Below are 27,850 nucleotides of genomic sequence, written 5' to 3' on the forward strand. Positions count from 1 at the left end.
AAGGAAATTCTTTATGGTACCTGTAGGGCTGACAGAGAATACCCAAGGAAGGAAAAATTGGAAGGGGGTGGGTCAGGTACCATTGGAGAAGGTGTGGTTCAGCTCATTAGATCGCAGAGAAGTTTGCTGGTTTGGTCAGACTGGAGCTGGTCTGGAGTTGCTGGGCAGGCAGTAGGCCATCATCTTGAGTACATGCAGGGGAGTAGGCAACCAGCAACTGGTACTGTGAACGTGTATTGAGAGAACAGATGCTGGCAGGGGCAAGAGCCCTTCATGATGCATGGGACACGTGGGGGCTTGCAGAAGCAGCAGCAGCTCGTTGTGTGACCCTCCAGGCAGCTTGCAAGGGAAGTCCAGGCAGTGGCAGGGTAAAGGGTCTTCTGCGTGGAGCATCTTGGTCCAGGTTCTGGCACAGGCAGGAGGAGTCTTTCAGAGTGCACAGCTTCATAGGAGCTCTGGTTCCCGTGTTGAAAGGGCTACGGTGATGATAACAAATGTGCATGTCTGTATTTTTTATATATTGTATAATAAAATGTGTCCACATTTGGAAGATCTGCATAACTCAGTGAACCTTTATTTCTCAAAGATCTTCAGTGAACACAGTGAGCAGAGAGTGGTGGGACAAGATAATGAGCAGACAGGCTTCATTCATTTTTGAGAAAATGTCTGCCAGATATCCATATTTGAATAATCATAGTTGGTCATTTGTTCTTTCAAGTGAAAATGGTGTTCTTTGGAAAAAGTGGCTAATTTAGCTTGTAATTCAATCATACAAGTGTTTTTCCCTTGAACAACGATTGTACTGTGGTTTTGAGCAGAAATGCTATATACACTTCATTGTTGTCACACAGAATATTGAGACTTGACCTCAGTGGTTGAGATTTAATATAATTAACACTTTTTCTGCTTTGTCAAGGACATTTTTTTTTTCCTTTTTTTTTTTTTTTAATCAGTCATCAATTTTATACACATCACTGTATACATGTCAATCCCAATCGCCCAATTGAGCACACCACCATCCCCACCCCACTGCAGTTTTCCCCCTTGGTGTCCATACGTTTGTTCTCTACATCTGTGTCTCAACTTCTGCCCTGCAAACCGCTTCATCTGTACCATTTTTCTAGGTTCCACATACATGCGTTTATATACGATATTTGTTTTTCTCTTTCTGACTTACTTCACTCTGTATGACAGTCTCTAGATCCATCCATGTCAAAACAAATGACTCAGTTTCGTTCCTTTTTATGGCTGAGTAATATTCCATTGTATATATGTACCACAACTTCTTTATCCATTCGTCTGTCGATGGGCATTTAGGTTGCTTCCATGACCTGGCTATTGTAAATAGTGCTGCAATGAACATTGGGGTGCATGTGTCTATTTGAATTACAGTTTTCTCTGGGTATATGCCCAGTAGTGGGATTGCTGGGTCATATGGTAATTCTATTTTTAGTTTTTTAAGGAACCTCCATATTGTTCTCCATAGTGGCTGTATGAATTTACATTCCCACCAACAGTGAAAGAGGGTTCCCTTTTCTCCACACCCTCTCCAGCATTTGTTCTTTGTAGATTTTCTGATGGTGCCCATTCTGACTGGTGTGAGGTGATACCTCATTGTAGTTTTGATTTGCATTTCTCTAATAATTAGTGATGTTGAGCAGCTTTTCATGTGCTTCTTGGCCATCTGTATGTCTTCTTTGGAGAAATGTCTATTTAGGTCTTCTGCCCATTTTTGGATTAGGGTGTTTGTTTCTTTAATATTGAGCTGAATGAGCTGTTTATATATTTTGGAGATTAATCCTTTGTCCGTTGATTCGTTTGCAAATATTTTCTCCCATTCTGAGGGTTGTCTTTTCGTCTTGTTTATGGTTTCCTTTGCTGTGCAAAAGCTTGGAAGTTTCATTAGGTCCCATTTGTTTGTTTTTGGTTTTATTTCCATTACTCTAGGAGGTGGATCAAGAAAGATCTTGCTGCGATTTATGTCAAAGAGTGTTCTTCCTATGTTTTCCTCTAAGAGTTTTATAGTGTCCAGTCTTACATTTAGGTCTCTAATCCATTTTGAGTTTATTTTTGTGTATGGTGTTAGGGAGTATTCTAATTTCATTCTTTTACATGTAGCTGTCCAGTTTTCCCAGTACCACTTATTGAAGAGACTGTCTTTTCTCCATTGTATATCTTTGCCTCCTTTGTCATAGATTAGTTGACCATAGGTGCGTGGGTTTATCTCTGGGCTTTCTATCTTGTTCCATTGATCTATGTTTCTGTTTTTGTGCCAGTACCATATTGTCTTGATTACTGTAGCTTTGTAGTATAGTCTGAAGTCAGGGAGTCTGATTCCTACAGCTCCATTTTTTTCCCTCAAGACTGCTTTGGCTATTCAGGGTCTTTTGCGTCTCCATACGAATTTTAAGATGATTTGTTCTAGTTCCGTAAAAAATGCTATTGGTAATTTGATAGGGATTGCATTGAATCTGAAGATTGCTTTGGGTAGTATGGTCATTTTCACAATATTGATTCTTCCAATCCAAGAACATGGTATATCTCTCCATCTGTTGGTATAATCTTTAATTTCTTTCATCAGTGTCTTATAGTTTTCTGCATACAGGTCTTTTGTCTCCCTAGGTAGGTATATTCCTAGGTATTTTATTCTTTTTGTTGCAATGGTAAATGGGAGGGTTTCCATAATTTCTCTTTCAGATTTTCCATCATTAGTGTATAGGAATGCAAGAGATTTCTGTGCATTAATTTTGTATCCTGCAACTTTACCAAATTCATTGATTAGCTCTAGTAGTTTTCTGGTGGCATTTTTAGGATTCTCTATATATAGTATCATGTCATCTGCAAATAGTGACAGTTTTACTTCTTCTTTTCCAATTTGTATTCCTTTTATTTCTTTTTCTTCTCTGATTGCCGTGGCTAGGACTTCCAAAACTATGTTGAACAATACTGGTGAGAGTGGACATCCTTGTCTCATTCCTGATCTTAGAGGAAATGCTTTCAGTTTTTCACTGTTGAGAATGATGTTTGCTGTGGGTTTGTCGTGTATGGCCTTTATTATGTTGAGGTAGGTTCCCTCTGTGCCCACTTTCTGGAGAGTTTTTATCATAGATGGGTGTTGAATTTTGTCAAAAGCTTTTTCTGCATCTATTGAGATGATCATATGGTATTTATTCTTCAATTTGTTTTTTTTTTTTTTTAATATTGGCTATATTCCCCATGTGGTACAATATATCCTTATAGCTTTTTTTTTTTTTTTTTTTAATTTATGGCTATGTTGGGTCTTCGTTTCTGTGCGAGGGCTTTCTCTAGTTGCGGCAAGTGGGGGCCACTCTTAATCGCGGTGCACGGGCCTCATTATTGCGGCCTCTCTTGTTGCGGAGCACAGGCTCCAGACGCGCAGGCTCAGCAATTGTGGCTCACGGGCCTAGTCGCTCCGCGGCATGTGGGATCCTCCCAGGCCAGGTCTCGAACCTGTGTCCCCTGCATTGGCAGGCAGACTCCCAACCACTGTGCCACCAGAGAAGCCCTTCAATTCGTTAATATGGTGTATCACATTGATTGATTTCCGTATATTGAAGAATCCTTGCATCCCTGGGATAAATCCCACTTGATCGTGGTGTATGATCCTTTTAATGTGTTGTTGGATTCTGTTTGCTAGTATTTTGTTGAGGATTTTTGCATCTATATTCATCAGTGGTATTGGTCTGTAATTTTCTTTTTTTGTAGTGTCTTTGGTTTTGGTATCAGGGTGATGGTGGCCTCATAGAATGAGTTTGGGAGTGTTCCTTCCTCTGCAATTTTTTGGAAGAGTTTGAGAAGGATGGGTGTTAGCTCTTCTCTAAATGTTTGATAGAATTCACCTGTGAAGCCATCTGGTCCTGGACTTTTGTTTGTTGGAAGATTTTTAATCCCAGTTTCAATTTCATTACTTGTGATTGGTCTGTTCATATTTTCTATTTCTTCCTGGTTCAGTCTTGGAAGGTTATACCTTTCTAAGGATTTGTCCATTTCTTCCAGGTTGTCCATTTTATTGGCATAGAGTTGCTTGTGGTAGTCTCTTAGAATGCTTTGTATTTCTGTGGTGTCTGTTGTAACTTCTCCTTTTTCATTTCTAAGTTTATTGATTTGAGTCCTCTCCCTCTTTTTCTTGATGAGTCTGGCTAATGGCTTATCAATTTTCTTTATCTTCTCAAAGAACCAGCTTTTAGTTTTATTGATCTTTGCTATTGTTTTCTTTGTTTCTATTTCATTTATCTCCGCTCTGATCTTTATGGTTTCTTTCCTTCTGCTAACTTTGGGTTTTGTTTGTTCTTCTTTCTCTAGTTCCTTTAGGTGTAAGGTTAGATTGTTTACTTGAGATGTTTCTTGTTTCTTTAGGTTGGCTTGTATAGCTATAAACTTCCCTCTTAGAACTGCTTTTGCGGCATCCCATAGGTTTTGGATCGTCGTGTTTTCATTGTCATTTGTCTCTAGGTATTTTTTGATTTCCTCTTTGATTTCTTCAGTGATCTCTTGGTTATGTAGTAACGTATTGTTTAGCCTCCATGTGTTTGTGTTTTTTACGTTTTTATCCCTGTAATTCATTTCTAATCTGATAGCGTTGTGGTCAGAAAAGATGCTTGATATGATTTCAATTTTCTTAAATTTACTGAGGCTTGATTTGTGACCCAAGATGTGATCTATCCTGGAGAATGTTCCGTGCACACTTGAGAAGAACGTGTAATCTGCTCTTTTTGGATGGAATGTCCTATAAATATCAATTAAATCTATCTGGTCTATTGTGTCATTTAAAGCTTCTGTTTCCTTATTTATTTTCATTTTGGATGATCTGTCCATTGGTGTAAGTGAGGTGTTAAAGTCCCCCACTATTATTGTGTTACTGTCGATTTCCTCTTTTATAGCTGTTAGCAGTTGCCTTATGTATTGAGGTGCTCCTGTGTTGGGTGCATATATATTTATAATTGTTATAGCTTCTTCTTGGATTGACCCCTTGATCATTATGTAGTGTCCTTTCTTGTCTCTTGTAACATTCTTTATTTTAAGGTCTATTTTATCTGATATGAGTATAGCTACTCCAGCTTTCTTTTGATTTCCATTTGCATGGAATATCTTTTTCCATCCCCTCACTTTCAGTCTCTATGTGTCCCTAGGTCTGAAGTGGGTCTCTTGTAGACAGCATATATATGGGCCTTGTTTTTGTATCCATTCAGCAAGCCTGTGTCTTTTGTTTGGAGCATTTAATCCATTCACGTTTAAGGTAATTATCGATATGTCTGTTCCTATGACCATTTTCTGGATTGTTTTGGGTTTGTTTTTGTAGGTCCTTTTCTTCTCTTGTGTTTCCCACTTAGAGAAGTTCCTTTAGCATTTGTTGTAGAGCTGGTTTAGTGGTGCTGAATTCTCTTAGCTTTTGCTTGTCTGTAAAGCTTTTGATTTCTCCATCAAATCTAAATGAGATCCTTGCCGGGTAGAGTAATCTTGGTTGTAGGTTCTTCCCTTTCATCACTTTAAGTAGATCATGCCACTCCCTTCTGGCTTGTAAAGTTTCTGCTGAGAATCAGCTGTTAACCTTATGGGAGTTCCCTTGTATATTATTTGTCGTTTTTCCCTTGCTGCTTTCAATAATTTTTTTTGTCTTTAATTTTTGCCAATTTGATTACTGTGTGTCTCAGAGTGTTTCTCCTTGGGTTTATCCTGTATGGGACTCTCTGTGCTTCCTGGACTTGGGTGGCTATTTCCTTTCCCATGTTAGGGAAGTTTTCGACTATAATCTCTTCAAATATTTTCTCTGGTCCTTTCTCTCTCTCTTCTCCTTCTGGGACCCCTATAATGCGATTGTTGTTGCGTTTAATGTTGTCCCAGAGGTCTCTTAGGCTGTCTTCATTTCTTTTCATTCTTTTTTCTTTAGTCTGTTCCACAGCAGTGAATTCCACCATTCTGTCTTCCAGGTCACTTATCCATTCTTCTGCCTCAGTTATTCTGCTGTTGATTCCTTCTAGTGCAGTTTTCATTTCAGTTATTGTATTGTTCATCTCTGTTTGTTCTTTAATTCTTCTAGGTCTTTGTTAATCATTTCTTGCATCTTCTCAATCTTTCCCTCCATTCTTATTCTGAGGTCCTGGATCATCTTCACTATCATTATTCTGAATTCTTATTCTGGAACGTTGCCTATCTCCACTTCATTTAGTTGTTTTTCTGGGGTTATATCTTTTTCCTTCATCTGGTACATAGCCCTCTGCCTTTTCATCTTGTCTATCTTTGTGTGAATGTGGTTTTTGTTCCACAGGCTACAGGACTGTAGTTCTTCTTGCTTCTGCTGTCTGCCCTCTGGTGGTTGAGGCTATCTAAGAGGCTTGATGGGAGGCTCTGGTGGTGGGTAGAGCTGACTGTTGCTGTGGTGGTCAGAGCTCAGTAAAACTTTAATCCACTTGACTGTTGATGGGTGGGGCTGGGTTCCCTCCCTGTTGGTTGTTTTGCCTGAGGCAGCCCAACACTGGAGCCTACCTGGGCTCTTTGGTGGGGCTAATGACAGACTCTGGGAGGGCTCACGCCAAGGAGTACTTCCCAGAACTTCTGCTGCCAGTGTCGTTGTCCCCATGGTGAAACAGAGCCACCCCCCGCCTCTGCAGGAGACCTTCCAACACTAGCAGGTAGGTCTGGTTCAGTCTCCCCCCGGGGTCACTGCTCCTTCCCCTGGGTCCCAATGCACACACTATTTTGTGTGCACCCTCCGAGAGTGGGGTCTCTGTTTCCCCCAGTCCTGTCCAAGTCCTGCAGTCAGTTCCCACTAGGCTTCAAAGTCTGATTCTCTATGAATTCCTCCTCCCGTTGCTGGACCCCCAGGTTGGGAAGCCTGACGTGGGGCTCAGAACCTTCACTCCAGTGGGTGGACTTCTGTGGTGTAAGTGTTCGCCAGTCTGTGAGTCACCCACCCACCAGTTATGGGATTTGATTTTACTCTGATTGTGCCCCTCCTACCGTCTCACTGTGGCTTCTCCTTTGTCTTTGGATGTGGGGTATCTTTTTTGGTGAGTTGCAGCGTCTTCCTGTCGATGATTGTCCAGCAGCTAGTTGTGATTCTGGTGTTCTCGCAAGAGGGAGTGAGAGCACGTCCTTCTACTCCGCCATCTTGGTTCCTCCCCCAAGGACATTCTTAAGTGAAACTGGTATTTTGCCTGAAAATGAACGATACAGTGAGTACAAGTACAATTTGGTGCCACTGCTTTGAGTCCTGCTAAGGCATCAGCAGTTTTATCCACTATTGTATTTGAACCTTCAGCACATATATCAAAATGGTGGAAAAAGCAAATAATGTCTTAGTTGACCTTGCAGATTCCCTGAAATAGTTTCAGGGCCCCCCAGGAGTCCAGGGACCACACTTTGAAAACCACTCGTATGGGGCATCTATGGAGATAGAAAGATGAACTAAAGAATCTGGGTGAGAGATGACATAGTGGTGGCTTGTACTAGTTTTAGTGGTGGTGGTGATAGAAGTAGACAAACTCAAAAGATATATGAAAGAGGTGTCAAGGATGTTGCCTAGATGCTTTGGCATAAGCATCTGGGTGGAAGGTGGTGCTGTTTACTGAGCTAGGGAACACAGAGGTGGTAGTGATATGGGACAGGGGCAGAGGGGAAATCAGAGTTCAGTTTAGGTACTAGTGAATTTGGGAACATATCAGTATTCAAGTAGAGATGTTTGTGAGGTAATTAGCTGCATGGTTCTGGAGCTCAGAAGACAGATCTGGACTGTAGAAAAATCTTTTGGAGTTATTGGTGTAGAGATAGTCCATTGAAGCCATAGGATCAGTTGAAACTCCTGAGAGGAGACGATATGGAGTGAGAAAAGAAGTAAGCCTAGATATGAACTCTGAGGAACTCCTACATTTAAAGATCAGCTAAAGGAGTAGAGGTGAGCCAGGAAACCGAAACAGTACTGCCAGAAAGTGTTGAGAACTGTAAAAGTGCCAAAATTTCACTCTCCTTGTAAGTTAAACTGACAGTTTCATAGATGCTGGCAGAAGACACAAAACTCTTGGATCAGAGACAATGGACAGTTTATTACCCATAGCAAAGCAGTGTGCTTGGTACCAACATTTGTTGAAGAGGGCCAGGTAATACCTGCACACAGAGATTGTGTTACAGAAAAGGAAGTCTGACTTAGGGAACCCAAATCTCTTATAATGGACAGTAAGCATGCCTGCCCTTTGCTCCAGAAAGAGACCCTATCTTTATCTTCCAAGGCTATTCACTATATTAACATCTTTTTCAAGATAGTCTGGAACAAAGGCAGTCATTGCTTCTGCTTGCAAGTAAGGCAGAAATGTGAGATTGGAGACATGGAGAATGGTATTGTGAAAGCCAGTAGAAAGAGTGTTTCAAGAAGGAGGAAATTGTTAGCTCCATTTAGTATTGTTGAGAGAATATTGAAACTCTAGTTAGAGCTGTTTCATTGATATTTTAAGAAATCAGATTGGGCTGGGCTGAAGAGTGAATGGAAGTGTAGAAGTATAAAACACAATGTGTAGAAAAGTGGACATTGGGAATATAGGTGACTCTTTCAAAAAACTTGGTTGAGAGTTTGAAGAAAATAGTACTTGGAAGCTGTGTGTGTGTGTGTGTGTACACACGTGTGTGTGTGTGAAACTGGGGCTAGAGACTTCAAATGCTGATGGGAAGAATCCAGTTGAGGGATAGATTACAGAAAAAGGAGAGAGAATTGATGACTCATGGGTCCTAAAATGTATCACTGGGAATTGGATGCGGAGCTCCTATAAAAGTTGGCATTTAGGAGGAGGAGGTCCACAGCTGCCTTCTTAACTGGGAAAAGGATAAATCGAGAGGTATCTAGGCTTGTGTGTAAAGTAGGAGGAAGTGAAGATAGGAACTATTAGTTTTTATTTATCTAGGAGGTAGGAAGTGGGGCTAGATCCTGTAGGAGGCAAATAGAGATTTGATTTTAAGGAGAGTAGTTGAAAGTATGAATGAATTATTGTGGAGTGTGGGAAAACAAGCAGATCAGAGAAACAAAGTAGAATTTCTGAGTGAATGGTGAGGACCCAACTGAGGTTGTAATCGTGTATTTATATTGGTACCAGTTTCTCTGGGTGATATTTTAGGGATTTGTTTTTTCCTTCCTCCTCCTTTACACATCACCACCAATAAAACCACAGTGAACTACTTCGCAACCACTAGAATGGGTATTATATAAAAAACAGACAATAACAAATGTTGGGAAGGATATGGAGAAATGAAGTCACTTCATACACTGCTGGTGGGAATGTAAAGTGGTGTGGCCACTTTGGAAAATAGTTTGACAGTTTCTTAAAACATTAAACATAAATTTAACATATGACCCAGCAATTCCATTCTTAGGAATCTACCCAAGAGAAATAGAAACGTTCTCTACACCAAGATTGGCAAATGAATCATCTCAGCAGCATTATTCATAATAGCTGAAAATTTGAAACAATCTAGATGTCCTTCACTGGGTGAATGGATAGACAAAATTTGGGATAGCCATACAATGGAATGCTCAGTGAAATAAGCCAGCCACAGGAGACCTTATTGGATGATTCCATTTGTATGAAATATCCAGAAAAGACAAAGCTATAGAGACAGAGTAGATCAGTAGTTTCCAGGTGTGGGCAAGGAGAGGACAGGGATTAACAGCAGATGGGCATGAGGAATCTAATTAAGTGATGAAATATTCTAAAACTGATTTATGGTGCTGATTGTACAACTTGGTAAATTTGCTAAAAAAAAATCATTGAATTGTATCCTTGGAAAGGGTGAATTATGTGTAAAATATGCCTCAATGAAGTTCTTTTTAAAAAGAAAGAACAGTTCTTCATAAGTGGGAAAGTGATGTGGGGTTCACCAACTGAAAGGACAAAACAGGTTGGTGTTTTGGTGTTTTGATGGACAGATAGGATAAAAGAACAAAGGGGAAAAAGTGTACAGTTTGGGGAAACGAGAGATTTGACCACATAGAACCTAAACTGCTTATGTGAGGGGAGGTACAGACAAGCAGGTGCTGATGGATAAGGGAGAAAGTAAGTCCTCATGGTGTTGAAGAACAGGTGTGAGAATGGGGATCAGAGAGGTTTGGAGAAGGAACTTTTACGATGGTATAATTGGAGCATGAGATAGTATGTGGTGGGGAGCCATAGGGAGAATAGGGAAGAAGAAAGAGATTAAGGGCCTTGGTGAACTTTGTGCCTGATCCAGAGTGGCGATATGGAATTAATATTGCTAAAAACAAACTAGAGCACATGTGTCCATTTTTCCACACCTGCTAGCTTATTCTCTACTGTTAGGGCTCTGGAGTATCTACCTATAGATTTACTTTAAGGATTAAATGAGATAATGTAGGTAAAACACATTGATATTTTCTCCTTAGTAGATCCTAAGTAAATAACTGTAGACATTACTGTTTAAAAAGTTGAGGAAGAGAATTGTATTAGTTTTCCCTCACTACGTAATACATTAAACCAAAAGCTTTGTGGTTAAAGCATTAGTAAACATTTATTATCTCACAGTTTCTGTGGGTCAGGAATTGGAAAATGGCTTAGTTGAATAGTTCTGGCTCAGGATCTCTCATGAGGTTACAACAGGGGTTAGTTGGGGCTGCAGTCATCCGAAGGCCTGACTGGAGCTAGAGGATCTGCTTCTAATGCGGCCCATTCACACATGGCTGGCAAGTCAGTGCTTGCTGTTGGCACAGAGGCCTCAGTTTTGCTCCACATGAGCCTCTCATCAGTGCTGCTTGATTGTCCTTGTAACAGGCTGCCAGCTTCTCCCAGAGTGAGCAGTCTGAGAGAGGAAGGCTAATGCTGGAATACTTTTATAACCTAGCCTTAGAAGTCACACACTGTCATGGACCTAGAAAGTATCATACTAAGTGAAGTAAGACAGAGAAAGACAAATACAGTATGTTATCACTTATATGTAGAATCTAAAAGAATGATACAAATGAACTTTTTTACAAAACAAATAGACTCACAGACATAGAAAACAAACTTATGGTCACCATTGGGGAAAGGGCAGGGGAGAGGGATAAATTAGGAGTTTGGGATTAGCAGATATGTACTACTATATATAAAATAGATAAACAACAAGCACCTACTGTATAGCACAGGGAGCTAGATTCAATATCTTGTAATAAACCATAATGAGAAATACATCTATATCTATATCTGAGTCACTTTGCTGTATACCGGAAACTCACACAACAGTGTAAATCAACTATACTTCAATGAAAGAAAGAGAGAGAGAGAGGAAGAAAGTCCTCCACTGTCATTTCTGCCATACTCTTGGTAATACAAACAACTGATCTTCAGTGTAGGTTATGTGAGAGCATGAATGCCAGGAGGTGAAGATTACTGGTATCATCTTGGAGGCTGGCTACCACAGAGAGAAATAAGAAATAAATTGTTTTTGTTTGGGGGAGAGGGTGTTTATTTGCATCTTCCCTTGCTGTAGGCCTCTAGTAGTTATTATGAAATTAGACAGATCTGCAAGTTAGTGCTCCTTAGTGACAAAATGTCCAGTTAACATTTGTGATTCTTTTTTTCTTAGCACACTCTTATCTGATATTGCTTTTTAATTTAATATTAATTTTCAAATGATAGAGTTAAAAAACAGTAAGACCACCGAAATTATAACCAAAAGAGTAACCTTGCCCAAAATTTCTACTCTGCAGAGAATACTTATTTTTAATTCTTTTGGCTATTTGTTTTGGTAATGTCCTCCATATTATTAAATAGCCTTGCTTATACAGCTGTTTCTTGATTTTTCCATTTTAGACTTTACTTTTTACTATGGAAAATGAGAATTTAGCGCTTTTCTTCTCCCTTACATATATCCCATGTACCTCTTCCTAGTATAGTTATAATTTTTGGTTAAATCAATGTTCAGTGCTTATATTATGACTGTAAATATTCTCAGCCAATCCATGTAGTAAATGATGATTGCATCTCGTTTCTCTTGCAACTTTGTATTTTTTTTCTGGAATTAATGACTGTCTTTTTTTGTTTGCTTAGTTTTCTATGTCTTTATCAATACTTCATCTCCAAACTCTCCAAAAGAACTAAACTCCTTCTGGTATAATCAGGTAATCTATCAATTAATTTTTTTCCCTTCTCTTAGCAGCATACCATCTGGACTCCATCTTCTATTGCACTGTGGTTTACACGGTGTTGCCCTAGAAGAGTCTCTGCGCTTTCCTGTGTCAGAGACTATTTCCTAGATTTCATGATTTTTTATTTTCCACTTACTTCCTTGTTTTATAGAACATATCCCAGTAGCTTCCTAAGAAAGGGTGCCTGAGAAGTAAATTTTTGAGATGTTGCCTGATTAATTGATAGTTTACCTGTTTACAGATTTCTAGGTTGGAAATTATTTTCTCTTGGAATTTTGAAGGTATTGTTACATTGCATTCTAGTTTCTTACACTCCTCTTAAGAAATTGCAGGCTATCCTGGGTCCTAGTCTTTGTTTCTGATTGCCTTTCCCCTATGTAGACATTTAGTTTCAGCTTTCTCTATTCTGCTCAGTCCATTACCAGTCAACCAAGGACTATTTTCCAAAATTTTGTTAGTTTTGCTTCTGTTTCTTCCTTTGTTCTTGTGAGTTTATAATTTTTTTATTTCTTTACTATTATCTTAGTGGGTTGCAGGAGAGAGTGGAGATAATTACTGGTGTTTATTTTACCATATTTTACTAGAAATCTGACAAAATGCTTTTTATGAAGATATTTAAAACAAAAAATATTCCTGAGATTGTTTTTCCAGAATAATTAACCAAAGTTAATTTAGTGTTTGCTTCTGGGATAATATTTTACTTCTCATCATTTCCAAATGTTCTGTTAAAAAAAAAATGTCCCCCCTGTCATTCCTCTTGGTTTTGGGGGCTTCATTATGTTTTTCATTTAGGTAAGAATGGAAACTAATATTTGTTAAGTACCTACTGTTTGTCATAATATGTTTGTTTGAGGGTTTTACATGTACTAGATAGATGCTGAGGTAAGATATTCTTCACATATGTTAGGTAGCTGGCATTCCCAATTTAAATGAGAAAATGCATCAACTTGAGTTGCTTTCCAAAGGTCATACCTATTGTAAATAGCAAATACTGGCTTTGAATCTAGTATTTCTGATTATGTAGTCCTTTATCCTCTTTACTTACAACTTCATTAATCTTCAATTTGTGTGTGTTAAAATTTTCAAGCATAAAAGTAGGGAGAGAATAGTATAATAACCCACCATGTATTTGTCAGCTAGTTATCAACATTTTGTCAATCTTTTGTTTCAAATATTCCACCATTTTTAAAATTTGTAAATGTACTCCAGTATACATCTCTGATGTACGAAAGGACTTCTTATAACTAACAAAATTAACAGTAATTCCTTAGTGTGATCTAAAACCCAGTCCAAGTTCAGATTTCTCTGGTTGTCTCAAAAATACATTTATTCAGTTGGTTTGTTCACACGGTATCCAGATAGGATCCACATGTAGCATTTGGTCTTTTTGGCTCTTAAATCTCTTTTAATCTATAAAATTCATCCTCTCTCCTTTTTCCATGCCATTTTTATTTTGAAGAAATCAGGTTCTTTGTTCTGTAGAATGTACCACATTCTGGATTTGATTGCTTCTTCATGGTTTTATTTTATTGTTGTACTATCCCCCATATTTCTTGTTATCTAGAAGTTAGAGCTGGATGTTTGATTAGATTCAGGTTTATTTATGTATGTATTTATTTTTGCAAAGAACATCTCCTAGCTTATATTTCCTATTTCATCAGGAGGCAAATAATATCTATAATGTCCTACTTTTGGTGATGCTGAGTTGGGTATAGTTGTTCTCAGCTTGATCCATCCATTATAAGTTCCCCATTCATATTATCACCTCAGGATTTTAGCATCCACTTATGATTATTGTACAGATCCATTATTTCATTAGGTGCTGCACATTGGTGATTTTTCTAATTATATCACTGCCCTTCTACATTTATTAGCTGTAATTCTGCTATTACGAGGAACTTTCTCCTCTTTACTGTTTTGTCACTTGAAATCAGGAAAGACAAGATTAATGATTGATTTTCCCCCCTTTATTTGTGAGTTTTCAGAGTAACGAGTTTCTGTAGCAAAAGAGTCATTATGAACTAAGGGCTATTTATATATATGATATATTTTAGTGTATTATAGTCATTATTCATTTTGTTGCTCAGATTGATCCATTAGTGTCCCCATTAGTCTTTGATAACTTCTTTGGTTTCTGACACAGGATGTTCCAGGCTCATTTTGTGCATATCCTTCCCCAAATACGGAATTAACCATTTCTCCAAGGAACTCTGTTTTTTTAAAAATGGGAAATAGTATTTAGAAACAGCAGCCTGAGTTGCTAGTGGTTCAGTACTATTGGATTGTCATCATTTTAGGCATTTTCACTGATCAGAGATAGGAAATACGTACATATTTTTTAGAAAGAGAAAAATCATGAGTTTGTACTGATGATACCTATTGAAATGTAAGGTTTTTTTTAAACTTAGCTACTCTGATTTTATACTTGTACGTCATTACTCTTAAATCTTGGTTCCCAACCATAGTAACAAAAGTACTTTTTGCTTTCTTCTCATTGTATATATGACAATTTCAAAACTACAATATCAGTACTAATGACTGAACATAATTTGTTTTCTTTGTGGATCTTTTTGCCCTTAGTATATATCCTGCTAGGGAGATACAACCAAAATACTGTATGGCATATATACTAAGTTTTTTATTTTATCCTTTCATTGTTCTTTCTTGGGGGGGGAGTATATATTATTATATATTTAATATATAGTATTTTAAATTATATATTTAATATATTTAAAATTATAGTTTTTAATTTTATATTTAATATATAATAGTACATATTCTTATACATATTTTTTTTTACTCCCTTTCTTACTGTAAAGGTATATACTATAAATATTGTTTTGCATTGCTTTCTCTCTTAATGGTACAGTCTGGAGATCACTTCTTTTTTTTTTTTTTTTTTTAATATTTATTTTTATTTATTTATGGCTGTGCTGGGTCCTCGTTTCCGTGCGAGGGCCCCCTCCAGCTGCGGCAAGCGGGGGCCACTCTTCATCGCAGTGCGCGGGCCTCTCCCGTTGCGGAGCACAGGCTCCAGACGCACAGGTTCGCAGGCTCAGTAACCGTGGCTCACGGGCCTGGCCGCTCCGCGGCATGCGGGATCCTCCCAGACCAGGGCGCGAACCCGTGTCCCCTGCACTGGCAGGCAGACTCTCAACCAATGCGCCACCCGGGAAGCCCCGAGATCACTTCTTATTTTATTTATTTATTTATTTTTTTGGCTGCTCTGGGTCTTCGTTGCTGGGCATGGGCTTTCTCTAGTTGCGGCGAGCGGGGGCTACTCTTGGTTGCAGTGCGCGGGCTTCTCTTGTTGCGGAGCACGGGCTCTAGATGCACGGGCTTCAGCAGTTGCGGCACATGGGCTTAGTTGCTCTGCGGCATGTGGGATCTTCCTGGACCAGGGTTTCGAACCCATGTCCCCTGTGTTGGCAGGCAGGTTCCTAACCACTGCGCCACCAGGGAAGCCCTGGAGATCACTTCTTATCAGCATGCAGAGCTCATCATTCCTTTAAACAGCTGCATAGTAATCTATTATGTGGGTTACCATGACTTAGCTAATTTCATACTGATTCAGTCTTCCATTTAAGTCCTAAGGAAATACTTCTTCGTGGCAAAATCCAGTGTGAGAATTTAATAGGATCAAAAATTTTTTAAATATTGAAATCTATTTCTCTCCTTAAACTGGTAATCAAGAGTTAATGACAATTTTCGTGAAATGAATTTTATTCACCTAAGCACCCTGGTTTATTTTTAAACCTTAACTATTTTTGATGGAAATCCTTTAAATTTATTACAAACTTTTACACAATTTAAACATTTTTTGTCATAATTGGGATGTTTTCATTATTGTATTTAATTCTAATTTTCTGTGCTTTTCAGTTTTCCTGTGTTTTCCCGTGTTTTCCCTGAATGTTAAGTACTTGTCAGTCTCATATGCCCAAGTCAGTACAGCTGTTGTGTGAAGTTTTTTTTTTAATTAATTAATTAATTTTTCATTCTATTAAAGTTTAGGTGAAGGTTTTATCTCTGCTTTTTCAGGACCTCAGCTTACATACAGGAAAGTCAAATTTATAGAAAGCCTGGTATTAACAAGAATGGTGTTTCACTCCCTGTTTACTAGACTAAAAATTTTTTTTATATTGAAATATAGTTAATTTACAATATTTTGTTTCAGGTGTACACAGAGTGATTCAGTTATATATATATTTTTCAGATTATATTCCATATAGGTTATTACAAGATATTGAATATAATTCCCTATGCTATACAGCAAATCCTTGTTGCTTATTGACTAGACTAAAATTTTTTTAATTGAGAAAACAAAGCATCTGTGTCTTTATCATTTTGCTATTGTAATTTTTACAATATGTAGTTATGATTAATCCCTTATTAATAGTAATATTTTCTCTTGAATCAGATGTTCTGCCTTACTCAATACGGGTCCTGTTGGAAGCTGCTGTGCGAAATTGTGATGGCTTTTTAATGAAAAGGGAAGATGTTATGAACATTTTAGACTGGAAAACCAAACAAAGCAATGTTGAAGTGCCCTTTTTCCCTGCCCGTGTTCTTCTTCAAGATTTTACGTGAGTGATAGGTTTATTTTTCATGATGAATTTTCAGAGTGTTCGCTTTTTAAAATTCAGACTCCCTGATGGCTCTCTTGTTTTTTAATTGTGAAGATTAGTTTATAAATTTAAAAAGTTGCTTTTTCTAAACTGAAGCCATTTGTTAAAAATTAGGCACTTTTTTTTTGTACCATTTATTTAAAAACTACTTTTATCTAACTGCCTACTTGTCATCTGCACGTAGCCAGTAGGCTTCTCAGTCTTAACATATCCAAAACTTCATTGCTCAGCCCCCCTCATGTATTCTTTTCCAAGTTTTTTCTGTCATATTGAATGGCGCTGTAGTCTCCTGTTTGTTTAGAGCAAAACTCTAGGAGTTAACCTTGGTTCCTCTCCTTCATACATAATCCAGTCTATCAGCAGGTTCTGTCAACTCTACCTTTGAAATATACATATCCTGAATCCAACTCCACCACAGTCATCCTGATTCTAGCCCCATTCTCACTTACCTGGACTGTAACTATAGCACTCTGTTAGCTGGTATCCCTGCTTCCATACTTGGAATGTACAGTCTTGTCTTTTCACAGTAGGTGAAGTGACTTGGTGAAAAGATGTTAATCAAGGTCATATCACTCCCCTGTTCTCCAATTGGCTTCCATTACACTTAGAATAAAGTCTTTACCATAGCTTGAAAGATTCTGCCTAATCTGTGTGTCCAGGGATTACTTATTGGAAGAATTAACCTTTAGCTGAGTTTTGAAGGAGGTGTAGGACTTAGCTAGGCAAATAAGAACATCCCCTTCACCCACCCACCTAAATCTGGTTTGCAAGCTACTGCTCTGTGTACCCTGTATATGCTGCTACTGTAGTACTTATACTACTATTCTATAATTGCTACTTTATCTTCCCTACAAATTCCTTGAGAACAGTTACTCTCCCTTATTTGGCCTTATACCATTGGTATCTAGCACATTGAAGGCATTTGGTAAATGCTTCTTATATAGTTGGCTGGAGATACATATGTAGATATAGATATATAGATATAGATCCATCTATATATCCATATATTTAGTGGATAACTTTGGAGACAAGAAGGCACTGGGAGTGAAGGGGCTGGAGCTGGGGAAAAGGGAGGGGTATCTTAAAACTTAAGGCAAGAGAAAGAATTCCATAGGCATTTCCCTTGAAGTTCTCCTATGCCTCTAAAAATCATCTGTTGTATTTTTGGCACATCTACCTTTGAGCCCTCAAATTCTCAGATAATATTTAATATTCTCATTAAACCAGGATACATCTAACTTTGGATAACCTGTACATTATCAAACATGAATGCAAATTAAAAAGGGATACTTTTTAAATTTAAAAATGCATATTGATCATCTGAGCATATATAAAAGAAGAATTAGAAGTTGATCATTCTTTATTTTTTAGTGGAATACCGGCAATGGTGGATTTTGCTGCTATGAGGGAGGCAGTGAAAACTCTCGGAGGTGACCCTAAGAAAGTCCATCCTGCCTGTCCAACAGATCTCACGGTTGATCATTCTTTACAAATTGACTTCAACAAATGGTACTTTAATACACATATTTATAAAGACAGCCACGCACGTTGACTGGCAGCCAGTCCACTGGGAGTGTGTGGTATAGAAGAAAGGGAATAGAGATAATTTGTGCCAGAGTAAAGTTTGCTACAGTTAGTATTGACTAATGTACAAAAAGAAAAACTGGTGAAAACTTTTATGTATTGTTGAATTTTCTTTTTAACTCAGTCTAAATTTAAAGTGATTTTCATGTTTGTATATTTCTGCTGCCATCTTTTATAGATATGTGTGAGCCTAGAACCTGCTTTTTGGCGTGAATATCTGAATTAAGGCTTCATTTCCTTTTTGTTTTTTAACTTCCAGAGAGAATTTAAAGATGTGAGCCTTTAATGTCTAAATTGGTGATTGAAAACACTGAGCTTACTACAGCTGTATTTTCCTTTCACTGAAATAAATTTCTTATATTTAAAAGGTCCTTTTGACCGAAGTCAAACTAGAGAAGACATGATTCTGTTTTCATGTACTAGCTTTCTTTTTACATTTCCTGGAGTAATGGACTAAGGCTACAATTTATTAAAACCTGTGAGAGCCTTTGCCCTCTAGATTAAACGATGGCTCTGAACTTCTTTTAAGTTATTAGATGGGGAAAAAAATCGATTTTGCTACTTGCCAAAAGTTACTATATGAAAATGATTTTAGTGGCACTTACAATTTTTTTTTAATCTCCATAGATTTATATAAATCAACTTTTTTTTTTTTTTTTTGGTAATCTGAGATTTGCTTTTGAAACCTGAAATAAATGATATATTAACCTTTGAATAACATTCAGTTGTTACTTCCAGATAGCATTGCTGTTGTGTGCTTTTTGAAGAGCTAAATTTCTGTAACTTTTAAATGGTTTTATTTTGTTTCCTTTTTTGGAACGATAGTGCAATACAGAATGCTCCAAATCCTGGTGGTGGTGACCTACAGAAAGCAGGAAAGCTTTCTCCACTTAGAGTGCAGCCTAAGAAGCTTCCCTGCAGAGGCCAGACTACGTGCCGAGGATCGTGTGATTCTGGAGAACTAGGCCGAAACTCAGGAAGATTTTCTTCGCAGATCGAAAATACACCCATTCTATGTCCTTTTCATTTGCAACCAGTGCCTGAGTATGAGATGTTTTTAAAAATATTTATTAGTACCAGATTATTTTTCAGTTAAGGAAATCACGTTTATTCTCCTTCCCCTCCTAATTCCTATTACATTGCCTTCATATTTAACTGTGCTTCCTATTGTACTGAAAGAAGCAAAGTTAATTAAAATGGTAGTGTCTAAATACCATGATTTATTTCTGTTCCTTCTAAGAAAACTTTTCTTAAGAATTTTCTATAAATATATTTAATTTTTGTAACTAATATAGACAGAAAATTATCTTGAACTGTAAATTTTTTATTTTAGTGAATTTATACCATTCACATGCTCATTATTCATTCAGATTTCTTTTATGAAATCTCTATTTATATTTTTAGCTTTATTTTCCTATTAGGAGATTTCTTGTTCTTTCTTATTGCATTGAGACCTCTATGTTAAGAATATTATCATTATCATATGTTATAAACTTAATAAGCCCTTTTAGATAAGCAATTTCCTATATGGTACCCTGGAAAGTAGTAAACCTGCCTGGAAAAGAATCCCGTTCTTAAGAGTTGGTTAAATTTCCTAATAGGTAATTTTTCAAAATAAAAAAAAAGAGTTCTATAATTTGAATTTTTATATGCTATAAAGTTTCCAAAGTCTTAGTCTTTAAGAGAGTTATGTTGTTTATCCCATTGTTTACTAGACTGTCAAGTGTTTTAAAGATGAGTTAAAAATGACTTACACTTTTTCAAATTGAAAAAAATTTAACACATTTAAGATTTAGGCTAGCTAAGAATAATATCAACACATGTTTCATCATAAGTACCAAATAATATATTAGTTCATTTGTCCCTAATTTGGATCTTTTAAATTCTGGGTAGTTGTAAATTTTGTGCTCAGTATAGCTGTAAAGCCTCAGGTTATAAGTGAACTCAGGTGCTCTTGCTTTCTAAGAATTCAATATAATCTGTGGGTCCTTTGCCATCAAATCATGACAGTTTTACATTTATGTAAGTACTCCTTATTCCCTACCTGGCTGTCCTGATTGTTAGGGACATGTTGAATTTTGAGATTAATTTCTCTTCTTACTTAGAAATTAATTTCCTGAAAAGGAAGATTTATTGATTCAAAAAATCACTGATTTTCTTGGGTATCTTTTTATAACTGGTATGAAGTGCTAAGATGGTAAGTTTTTATTTCTAAAAATCCAATCTGGTGTAACATTTCCCCTGAATTTTGACTCTAAATTACAAAGTATTAAGATCAGATATGTTACAGTCCCTGGTTGTATGAAAATAGTAACTCTTTCATGTGCTTTAATGCATCAGTGAAGTATTAATTATAGACTCAGACAAGAAATTGAGGGATAGAGAGTTGAGAGCATACATTTGGCACTTGAAATCACTGCCTGATTTGAAGTCAGGTTATGAGCTAATAAATGTTTGTGTGGTACTTTGTAGCTATATATACTATGAAAAGGTAAGATAATTGGAGTGGCTCTAGAAAGCTATGTTCCCTGAGGTCCTAAGAAAAATCTCATTAAGATGTGCTATGGCTTCAAATGATCACTCAGCAATGAATTATTAATCTTTGTTTTTTTTAAAAAAGTTGACAAACAACTATAATTATCTGGACCCTGGAGGACATGTATAATTTAAGTTATATTGATATTCTAGTCAACACTTAAATCACCAGCTGGCAAGTGAAATAACTTAAAGCTGTTAGAAATAATTTTTTTTAAAATATCCATTAGATAAAAATAGCTTCCTAAAAATGGCACTATGTTTACTGCTTGGCAGTGAATTGTTTTTATCTCTTAGTTTACATAATTCATGTAAAATATATTTATAATCCATATAAAGTAAAATACTACTTTATATAAAATAGAACCTTCCATTTTGGGTGAGATGAATATAAAATTTTTACCAAAAGCTCTTTTTAAACTATAAAGTGACGTTGAGTTGTTTGTCATTGCTACATTGTGATAATCAACAAGCATCTCCTACTTTAACTGATACAAGAGTTAAGTGGGTGGAGATGTACATGCTTATTTTTCATTAAGCTACAACCCTTCTTTTTCCTTGCAGTGGAAAATCCAACAAAGGTTACCATGCTACTTTTAATATTTTAGCCAAATCTCACAGTGATACATGTTAAGTACAGTTTGGGACACTGGTGTGGACCATGGCTTAAATAATAAAGTCCTTGCAGTAGCTTTCTAGTGTTACTTAAAGCAGAGCTTCCTTGTTGAAAAGAAAATAACTGATTCTGAGAAGTCTAGTAAACTGCTATTCCCAGAATTTTTTAAATATGTAGACTTAGAAACAAGGCAAGTCTTTTCTGTAATACATATATTTAATGCCAGTTCTTCTTCTTTTTAGACCTGAAACAGTATTAAAAAATCAAGAAGTAGAATTTGGCAGAAATCGAGAGAGGCTTCAATTTTTCAAGGTATAAATGATTTGGGGGAAATTTTTTAATAGGAGTTTATGAAATATTGAAAGGTTTGATTTTTATATCTTTAGAAGTTTTTAAACACTGGCAGTAGAACCCTTTTTTACTTTTTTTCCTTCAAATAAAATCTTAATCAGAAACCCTAGTGTATAACAAAATATTAAAAACAGTGGCTCTAATTCAAGTGAGCTTGGAGGGTCTTCTACTTGGGCCTACCCCTTTTCCCATCCCTGAGAATCCTTGGAACGTAGTTGAAAGCTACTGTTTATCTGGACTATTAGAACATTTTTCTTTGACTTAATTTTGTTTTAATAATTTGCAAAATGAATATATTTAGGTTTAGTATCTGTGTATTTGTTTTTATGTACTGTAAACTTTGACCATGATGAACATTGGTAAAATATTTTTAGTGTCAGTATTTATTTATATGTTGATTATGAGGCAAATTCAGATATATGCTAACAGTTGGATTTCTTAAATTTAAATAAAATATAGTGGAGTTCAAGAGTTTTTAAGAATGTGGCTGTAATCCCTCCTGGAACTGGAATGGCTCATCAAGTAAACTTAGAGTATTTGTCGAGAGTGGTTTTTGAAGAAAAGGACCTCCTCTTTCCGGACAGTGTCGTTGGCACAGATTCTCATATAACCATGGTGAATGGTTTGGGGATTCTGGGGTGGGGTAAGTAAATGACTAAATATATTTAATTCTTTTGGGGAGAGGATGTCAGGAAATTTATAAAAGAACATAAATAGCAGGGTCTTTATAGCCTCTATGAGGCTGTTTTTTCACCTATAACAGCAGCAACAAAAGTAAATCTTAATTCAAGTGTTTGTGGACAGTGTGGTATAAGAGAGAATTTATGAAAAGAAATGTGGACCGTGCCCAGCACAGCATTACCATTTGTGGAGTGGTTAGTGATGATGATGATGTCTATGAAGGTGATGTGCTTACTCCCTTATTTAAAGTCCTTCAGTGGCTTCTCCTAGCATTCTTTGTAAATCCAAATTTCTTCATGTTTTTTATAGGGCCCTTCACAACCTGTTGCCTCTTTAGCCATTTACCCAAATACATCTTTTATTTCCCTGAGTGGGCTGTGCTATTACACGTCATGGCTTTGCATCAGCTATTCCCTCTGGCAGAGTGCATGTACTCTTTTACAGAGTGCTATAATTGTTGGCTTTTTGTCTTTATCATTAGACTGAGCTTCTTGAGGTTGACAGGGGCTGGGTTCTATTCATACTGTATCTTGAGCATAGCATAGTACCTAGCATAATAGATACTAAATGTTTTCTGAATTTAAAATAAAGGTAAAAATCAGGTTTTTTCAACCATGTGAGTGGAGTCATTCTTTTGAGAAGACTTGAGTTCCAAATCTACAGTAATAGCATTATAGCAGTTCTGTGCAAGGTACTGTGTAAGACAAGCTCGTGAAACACCTAGAGATTTAGATGTTACAAAGATAAATTATCTTTAAATGCGCTATACTCATATACCTATCTTTATTACATTAGGGGTTGGAGGTATTGAAACAGAAGCAGTTATGCTTGGTCTGCCAGCTTCTCTTACTTTACCAGAGGTGGTTGGATGTGAATTAACTGGCTCATCGAATCCTTTTGTTACATCCATAGATGTTGTTCTTGGCATTACAAAGGTAAGTTAAAATTTTGCTAGCTGTATAACTTACTGGATATGATTTTTTTTGTAAGTAGAAGAGCCCCATAAGAGCAGGGATTTGGGTTCATCAGCTCATCCTCAGCACTCTGATGTTATTAGCTATTTCATCATAGTTATCATCATAGTAATAATAGCAAAATTTAACCCTTTATACTAGTAAGTACAAAACAGTTTGTTGTGTCGTTGTTCGCTTGACATGTTAACTCATTTATTCCTCATTACAAGCCTATGAGATTGTTACTGTTACCATCCTTATTTTAATTCTGTGAAAACTGAGACACAGTAAGGTTTAATGACTTAACCAGAGGGTCATAGGGCTGAATGGTCAGTGTAGAACAAGGTTTCCCACCCAGGCAGTCGGGTTCTTAAGTCCATGCTCTTAACCATTATGCCTTATTGCCTCAGTGAATGTTTGTTGCCTTCGTGAATTTAAAAAAAAAAAAAATCGTATTTAGGAAATGTCTAATTGCATCTCCTTTAACACTTATTTGAATCATTTGTCCCCTGAAAACTATTACTGTATTAGATAGTACTTTAAAAAATATAGGCTGTAAAAATGTGGTAGTGTCAAATTTTTCTATTGGCTATTTTAACATTTTAAAAAAAAATGTCACTCTGCTGTACACCTGAAACTAACACAACATTGTAAATCCACTATACTTCAATTAAAAATAAAAAGAAATGGTAAAAGTATTATATAGAAATTTTTTCTCTGAATTTTTAAAATATTGGCTGCATACATTTAATATATATACTGTAGGGTTTCCTAAAGACAATAATTTGTAACTCTCCATCCTAAATTTCTAGTTTTCACTAACTTTATTGTAATGATTAAGTCCCATTTCGTTAAATGAATGAACCTGGGAAATGTTCCACAAATAATTCCAATTTGGATCCTAGCATCTCAGCATTTTCGGTTAGATTACTGGTCTGAAGGCTTTCAGAATACTCCACAGGGAAAGTAAATGGTATTGCCTCCCTCTCACCATTTAGTATTGATCCCTCTTCCCTAATTAGAAAAAAAATTGACGTCTTGCAGAAATGATTGATTCAGTGTGTGGTACCAAAAGATCAAGAAGTTAAATAGGGAATTGAAGGATTATTCCTAAAGGAAAAGGAATATCCCATTATAATTTTAGAAAAATCAATTCTTTTCCTTCACACATCCTGAAAATTAATGGTGCTTTTTAGATTCCTCCAGCTATATTTTTTCTTAACAATGTTCTACATATACTTTTGACATTTTGGCTTATTGATGCAAAAATTAAATCTATTATGTAGGTGTACCTTTTTGATTATTTTGTCGCATATTTGAGGTCCTGTTTTATTCATGATCTTTGTAGGATTAATCATATATTGTTTTTCAAAATGTATATTGTGGTACCTCATTAATTTGGGGAAAGCAGCATTTGGCTTGCTGTATCTAATCTGTATTGCTCTTATCCTCAAAAATAAAACAGTGAAAATTAGGAAACATCTTTCTTTTAGGGTTGAGTTTCTGCATCTATAAAACGTTTGGATTAAGTGATCCTTAGCACTTATAAAATGTTAGAGCTTAACATTATTCATAGGTTGAATGTTGTTTCATACTTCATCACTGTGCTGAGCAGTCTCTCTATACCATTCTGACACCATTTTACAATTGAGAGAAGGTGGGTAGCTGTTTTGGTTACTTAAAAATGAGTAATAAGAAAAATGATTTTAGAAGGACTTAAGTTTGAGGCCACATGTTAAATCCTATCAAAATGAAATTTACCTAGGGGGACTTCCCTGGTGGTCCAGTGGTTAAGAGTTCGCCCTCCAGTGCAGGGGGTGCGGGTTCGATCCCTGGTCAGGGAGCTAAGATCCCACATGCATCGTGGCCAAAAAAACCAAAAACATAAAACAGAAGTAATATTGTAACAAATTCAATAAAGACTTTAAAAATGGTCCCTATCAAAAACAAAAAATCTTAAAAAAAAAAATTTACCTATAATTAATGATGCTGTAAATATTTGGATCAGTAGTTGGAATTCAAAGAATTTTTATAGCAGTATATAATTTTTTGAATTTAAATACACAGTTTCATCAGTATATTAGTATTTCACTAAATCTAAGATGCCATCATTGGTTAGAAGCACCGCTGTTTTATGTGCTGCTAAGAAAGAAAGAAGACTGCCAGATAATAGACACACCATAGAGTCTAAGGTATACGCTGATTACAGAGACATTAAAATGGGAATCAGCCATTTTGAACTTTCAAGCCCTTTTCTACCCTAAGTAGTAACATTTGACCACTCTTCTAATGACTGTTTACCTTAAAATACCTGGAAAACCAGAATGAGTTGATGTTTCATAAAAATAACAGAGGACCTCTTTCACTGTCAGTAGTAATGGATTAAAAATTAGATTTTATAGTTTTCAGAAAATCCATGCTAATTTTATGTGTGTTTCTATGTATCTCTTTATATAGCACCTCAGGCAAGTAGGAGTGGCTGGAAAGTTTGTTGAGTTTTTTGGAAGTGGAGTTTCACAGTTATCTATAGTAGATCGAACTACAATAGCAAACATGTGTCCAGAATATGGTGCTATCCTCAGCTTTTTCCCTGTTGACAATGTGACATTAAAACATTTAGAACATACAGGTAAGAAGATATAAGATCACTAGGATAAATGTGTTACATTTCCAATGTGTCTATCTGAAATATTGTATAATAAATTACTACCTTGTACATGCTATTTAATGTTCATGAAATTATCTTATTTTAAAACAGCAGCTTTGAAATAAACTGCATTGGATGTGTTTAAAGAGTGTTGTGTCCTCAAACCCTAGTCCACTGCGACCCATTTACAGCAGTTTAGAGGAGTTATTCAAACTGCTGATCTTTGCCTCACTTTTTCCCAGTAATTAATAATGGATACCTCCACCCTGTTAGTGATCAGAGGTTGCAATTTAATGGAAGTCAGGCTTGCGCACATTCACAGCTGTTCTCTTCTACATCCAGGAAGAGAGGAGCCACGAGACAGAGTTTGGGAACCAGTGCTCTATCTAAAGAATAAGCACATAATTTTGTGAAAAGCAGCATAGGGTTACAGCTTCCAAATTCTTATTGTAGCCTGATTAACTAGGAACTTTGACCACTCTTCTGTTGACTAATATAGAAAATATTTGCAAAACCAGAATGTGTTGGTTTTATAAGGCCCCTATTCTTTAAAAAGCAGGGTCTGTTTATTTGATCCACTTCTTTTTTTTTAAGAGATCATTACTGAACTACTAATCTCATCATAAGTATATTGGGGAGATATATTCTAGTATTCTTCAGTTTGGGGGCAGATTATGATAAGTCAGATGGCAAAGTGGATGACTGGTCCTTTGGAACCTTGGAAGGAATGGTCCTCATAGAATACAGAGTTTTCTCTAAACTGGATTTTGGGTGGTAGAATGTTCAAGAGAGAAATGCCTTATTCCTTACATATTGATATGAGTTAATGTCATAATGATCTGTCACTGTGTAATAAATTGTCCTAAAACTTAGTGGCTTAAAACAGCAATAATTATTTATTGCTGCATAGTTTCAGTGGGTCAGTAATTCAGACAGGTACAGATTGTCTCTGCTTCATGATGTCTGGAGCCTCAACTGCAAGACTTCAAAGCTAGGGCCAGGAATCCTGAAGGTTTTTTCACTTGAATGTCTGGCAGTGAATGCTGGCCGTCAGCTGGGAACTCAGCTGGGACTGTCAGCCAGAACACCTATTTGTGGTTTCTGAATATATAATCTGGGCTTTCTCACATGGTGGCTTTTCAAGGGTTAGTAACCTGAGAGAGCAGGGGTGTGGGGGGTTGGGGAGAGAGAAGGTACATGCCAGTTAGCCAGCTAGCCGGCTAGAAGTTACATTGCTCAGGTTTAAGAGGAATGAACAAAGATTCTACCTCTTGATGGATGAATGTCAATGTCACATTGTAAGAGAACATATAACTTGGGATAGATATTGTTGTGGCAATCATTGGCAAATATAATCTGCCACAGTTACTTACTTCTCATCAAGCTTACAGATAACTACCAAAATGTTTAATTGGAAACTTTATTGTTAACATCTAAGTTCTTTTAATTTCTGGAAGATCTTGTTAAATCTCTATCCTTCTGCTCTGTAAAACTATTCTTAACTTTCATTTACTTTATTCTTTCATTGTGACTATTATATTAATGTTGCTTATTGTTTAGGGAAAGTAATGAATTTCATCTTTCTCGGTGGCTAGTAATTTATTATGTTGAATTTTGTTATTGGTTTTTCTCTTGCAAACTATTTTTGTGAGTTTTATATAACTGGCTCAGTATTTCTGATCTTGTCTGTGATTGAGTAACTTTTAAAAGGGGGGG

The 27,850-nt window shown here is 36.5% G+C and overlaps 1 protein-coding gene across 1 annotated transcript in view; it reads left to right on the forward strand.

Moving 5' to 3' along the window:
* The window catches only part of IREB2 (iron responsive element binding protein 2), a 56,380-nt gene that overhangs the window by 9,220 nt on the left and 19,310 nt on the right, over positions 1–27,850 (forward strand). The window contains 7 exon segments of the mRNA XM_036842485.1: positions 16,560–16,725; positions 18,139–18,276; positions 19,177–19,395; positions 21,745–21,814; positions 22,313–22,496; positions 23,330–23,469; positions 25,945–26,116. Coding sequence (XP_036698380.1) covers positions 16,560–16,725; positions 18,139–18,276; positions 19,177–19,395; positions 21,745–21,814; positions 22,313–22,496; positions 23,330–23,469; positions 25,945–26,116 — 1,089 coding nt within the window.

This window comes from Balaenoptera musculus, chromosome 2 (assembly GCF_009873245.2).
Source record: "Balaenoptera musculus isolate JJ_BM4_2016_0621 chromosome 2, mBalMus1.pri.v3, whole genome shotgun sequence".
Classification (NCBI taxonomy): Eukaryota; Metazoa; Chordata; class Mammalia; order Artiodactyla; family Balaenopteridae; genus Balaenoptera; species Balaenoptera musculus.